Raw genomic sequence first — 4,916 nt, 5'->3', positions numbered from 1 at the left:
AATATAATTAAAATTTATTTTGATTTAATTAATATTTAATAAAAATATTTAAGTTAATCTAACAAATTTAGTAACAAAGGGGTGGCTTCCACAAGAAACTAAACCTGAAACATTTTCAAACTAGATAAGGTGTCTCCACCATTGACTTAAATGATATGGGTGGTCCTAAGTGAATTTACCTTAAAAATTAATAGTTTTTTTTAAAAAAAAAACTATGACATCACATATTTAATATAAATTGAAAGTCTGAAGTACTTGCTGACGATAGATTGATGAGTGATGAGGTCAGCTATATATACAATTCCAAACTCTTTATATATATATTTTTTAAAAATAGAAATAAAAATGTGAAGAAATGTATAAATAAAAAAATATAAGGACTTTTTTTATAAATATAAATTTTAATATAAAAATAATCATTAAATCAAATATAAATATAAATTTAATTATTATATATTCAAGTAAATATAAACACAAATTGCTTATGTTTGTAATGTGATCGTGAAACAGAAATGCATTTTCTAAATTAGGAATTTATTTTTAATATTCTTTCAATATTGTAAAACGTTGCTAAAATTATAGAAATAACCCGACAACGTAATTCTATTTATTTAGATTGGATACATCTTTTCATTAGGCAAAAAAATTCTTCAGATATTCATATTTTATTGTCCATAAAAAAGATATCAATCATCTAAACAGAAGATTCATTTTCAATTTAGATAAATAACATTATTCATCTTACTAGATAAATTATGTAATGCGACTGTGACAATAATTTCATAAATTAATATACGAGGTTTTGCTCAATATCATATTTATACCCAACATTTATCATAATTATTTAGTTAAGGAAGAATAATTTAATCACTAATGCTATTTAAGGTTAGCTACTTATAACATAAACATATGAATTGAATTGAATTAAATTAAATTAAATTAATTAATTATACAGCTCTAAAAGTATTTTCATAAAAGGAACAATAATAATTGAGGGAGGGAGAGGCTCAATTTATTTCTCTGGACAATTTTTGTCATTAACAATAATGGCCGGCTCCATCACCATCAGCTGCACCCGCACCTCACCTGCACCGTGGTGTGGACACAGGGAAGCATAGACGTTGATTCCCCTGTCCATACACAGAACAGAGACCAGAGGTGGCGAAATGTGAAACAAACCCACATATAATGAATGAATGTTGCAAGTTGATGATGATGAATTGGGTGGGTGGCCCCACACCAAAAATAAGTCACCAATTGGAATTGTCCCTTTCAATGGCTCATTTTTCTTAATTAGATGAATATTATTTTTGTATATTTTAAGTTATACAAAGAGATAATATGATCAAAATATCCCTTATTTTTATGTGATTCACGCATCTCTATGTCTCTTATAAAAGATATTTTTGTCATTAATATATCTTTATATAATTTAAGATATATATATATATATAAAGATAGATCAATAATATTATTTTTTCATTTAAGCAATCTATACAAGACATTATCCGCTATTGCAACAATTTATGACATTTGACTAAATTGCATTGGGCAGGGAGGGCAACCCTCTTTCTTTCTTTCTTTCTAGAAGCTCCATTGAAAATTACATAATAATAATTTTATAAACCTTGAGGAGGAGGAGGAGAAGGAGGAGTTGGAAATAATAGAGATCTAGTTATATGCATATATATATGTTCTCCTTCTCCCTGGAGTGTGATGAAGTAGTCGGTGACGAACCCAAAATCCTAGGATGATGTTCTATCAACTTATCACTTTTATATAAATCATTGTTTTCTTGGTCATTAAGCAAATTATTTTATAAATATAATATTAATAATATTTGAGATAACATTTATTAAAATAAGATTATATAAAGATAAGTTCTGAATATTTTTTGGATCAAAATATAGAATAATTAAGATAAAATTAAAAAATATTATAAAATTTTTATTAAACGGCGTAAAATGGCTCATTTTCCTTTCATTTAAACAATCCATTGAAGACATTATCCGCTATTGCAACAATTTATGACATTTGACTAAATTGCATTGGGCAGTGCAACCCTATTTCTTTCTTTCTTTCTTTCTAGAAGCTCCATTCAAAATTACATTATTTTATAAACCTTCAGCAGGAGGAGGAGAAGGAGTTGGAAATAATAGAGAGTTATATATATATTTGTTCTCCTTCATGGAGTGTGATGAAGTAGTCGGTGATGAAAGATTGAGAAAGACGGCGGGCTGCTATATATCTATGTATGCGACGAACCCAAAATCTTAGGATGATGTTCTATCAACTTATGACTTTTACATAAATCATTGTTCTCTTGGTCATTAAGCAAATTATTTTATAAATACAATATTGATAATATACTGAGATATCATTTGTTAAAATAAGTAAAATAAAATTATATTATATAAGATAAGTTTTGAATATTTTTTAGATCAAAATATAGAATAGTTAAAGATAAGTTTGGGAAGTATTGTAAGATTTTTATTAAATTAATTGTTAATTTTTTAGAATGTATTGGAGAACACAAGCGTCATTTTTTCTTATATGTAAAGATCGAGATGTACTTATATTGAGAAATGGGAGAAATAAACATATATAAAAAAATTCAAATAAAAAATCACGTGGATTATTTTTTAAAAATTGTTAAATAAATTTAATAAACATATTGAAAAATATAAAAAATTAAAATATATTTCATATCTTACAATTTTTTAATTTATATCTTAATTAAGTAACGTTTGTTAAAATGGATAAAATAAAGTTACATCAAGATAACTTATCTGTAACGTTCAAAATAAATTATTTAAAGAAAGAGAGATAAATTTATTTGAAAAATTTAAAATAAAAAATTAGGTAACTTTTTTTCAAATAAATATAATAAAAAATATTTTTATATCTTATTTTTTTAATTTATAACTTTAACAAATACTAGCTAAGGGAGTAAGTAAGCACTTGGGTTGTAAGTAGCAGCAGTTTGAATTATTTATTTATTTATTATGAGGTTAGGACTGAAGCACTCATTGTTCTCTTATAAAAATATTATTTTAATTATAAAATTGTTGTTACGCTAAGCAGCAGCAGCTTATTTGGAAAGGAAAGGAAAGAAGAGGGTTTAGGTTTAGGGTAAGAGATTTGGCAATTGCCATACATAGATATACATAGTTCTAGATGGCCACAGTAGACTTGATCAAATCACACACGTGCACCATCCTCAGGAGGACAACCCCCCACCCCAGTGCTCATCTAATCTAATGACTAATCTAATCTAATATAATCAAATCAAATCAATCCTAGCGGTCAACACTGGAGAATCATCATCATCATCATCATAAAATAATAATAATAATAATATATATAAATTTAACACGCAAGAGTATGAAAGCGCACCATATTCCCATTTTCCCTCATGTTTTCTTCAGCTTTCGTATCCCACAAACAAACCCTTTTAGACAAATCAGCGGTCAATTCAAGGCGCTGCCATCCTCATTGCTGACTTGTCCCCTCCCAACCGCGTTACCACCCCCCCCCCCCCCTTCTATAAATCTCGCCGCCCCCCACCAATTCAATCCCAAACCCTCCATTTTCCTTTAATTCCCCGAACCAGACTGAACACACACAGAGACGGACACGGACACGAACACACCCGCAAATTAGGAAAAATGCAAGCGAGTTCCGAGGAATCGGAGAGAGCCTTACCTGATTTCAGCTTGGGATCGGATTTTGCAGAGGTCGCCGCTAACTTTAGCGACGAGTTTGCCCGCAAGATGAGGGTTAACGACTTCGACGAAACGCCGGCGTTTCTTGAAGAGGATGAATATGAATATGAAGATGAAGTAGAATTCTCTTTTGCAAGTGTAGGTACCATTGAATCGACGAGTTCGGCTGATGATATGTTCCAGAACGGCCAGATCAAGCCGGTCTTTCCATTGTTCGACCAGAGTCTTCTCTTCGCCGAGGATTCGTTGCCCCCGGCTGTGAAAAAGGTCTTTGTCGAAGCGAGGGATTCTTCCCCGCCGGCGACGGCGGAGGACGGTGAGGCGGCGGGTCCGTACTGCGAGTGGTCCAGGAAAGCGGTGGAGGTCTCCCCGGAGCTCAACAAGAAGAGCAACTCCACCGGATTTTCGAAGTTCTGGAGGTTCCGAGAGCCGGGAACCCGAAGCAACAGCAACGGCAGAGACGCGTTCGTGTTCCTGAACGGGGCTTCTACTACGTCGAGAATTTCGAAGAGGGAGGAGAAGAGCGAGGCTATCCCCGAGAAGAGGAGCGTCGGGGAAGCAAAGGCCGTGGGCGGCAGCACCGCAGTAAAAACGGCTGCGGCGGGGAAGAAGGTAGCGGGGAAGGGAAAAACGACGCCGTCATCCGCTCATGAGAAGCACTATGTGAGGAGCAGAGCGTCGAGAGAAGAAGTTCGTCGACGGTCGTATCTACCCTATAGGCCAGGCGTGGTTGGCTTCTTCACCAACGTACAAGGCGGCTTAACCAGGGATGTACACCCATTCTAAGCCTACACGCTGTATCATGTGTCTTTTTTTTATTCTTTGGTTTTTTTTTTCTGGTGCATACTTCAGAGTCTATATTATAGACTTGCGATATTGTTTCATTGATGTAATAAGGAGCTTCTCTAATTAATTATGAATTATTATTTTGTGTTCAAATGATAAATAACACAAAATAATAATCTTATACAATCTTGTATACTTTTGTACAAAATATTAATTGAATGACAATTAATTAAGTGATAGTATTTGTTGAGGACTCATTATTTAAGTACTAAGAGATCTCACCCTTTTAAACACAAATAATCACTTAAATAATTACTAGATACCAGATTTTAGAGCTCAAATCTATTGTTTGCCTGACATTAACGTGGCAACAGATCATTGGAAGGGAAAAAAAAAATAATGGCA

At 32.6% G+C, this 4,916-nt stretch overlaps 1 protein-coding gene across 1 annotated transcript; it reads left to right on the top strand.

Moving 5' to 3' along the window:
• The first annotated feature begins 3,668 nt into the window (after window positions 1-3,668).
• On the top strand, window positions 3,669-4,511 carry LOC127796384 (uncharacterized). The gene has a single exon (XM_052328485.1). The coding sequence runs from the start codon at window positions 3,669-3,671 to the stop codon at window positions 4,509-4,511; it is 843 nt and encodes a 280-aa protein (XP_052184445.1).
• The last annotated feature ends 405 nt before the right edge of the window (window positions 4,512-4,916 follow it).

This window comes from Diospyros lotus, chromosome 3 (genome assembly GCF_014633365.1).
Source record: "Diospyros lotus cultivar Yz01 chromosome 3, ASM1463336v1, whole genome shotgun sequence".
NCBI lineage: Eukaryota > Viridiplantae > Streptophyta > Magnoliopsida > Ericales > Ebenaceae > Diospyros > Diospyros lotus.
This window is presented reverse-complemented; position numbering and strand designations above follow the sequence as displayed.

Coding starts and splice junctions, on each gene's coding strand:
- LOC127796384 (XM_052328485.1), top strand. CDS start 3,669: ATGCAAGCGAGTTCCGAGGAATCGGAGAGAGCCTTACCTGATTTCAGC.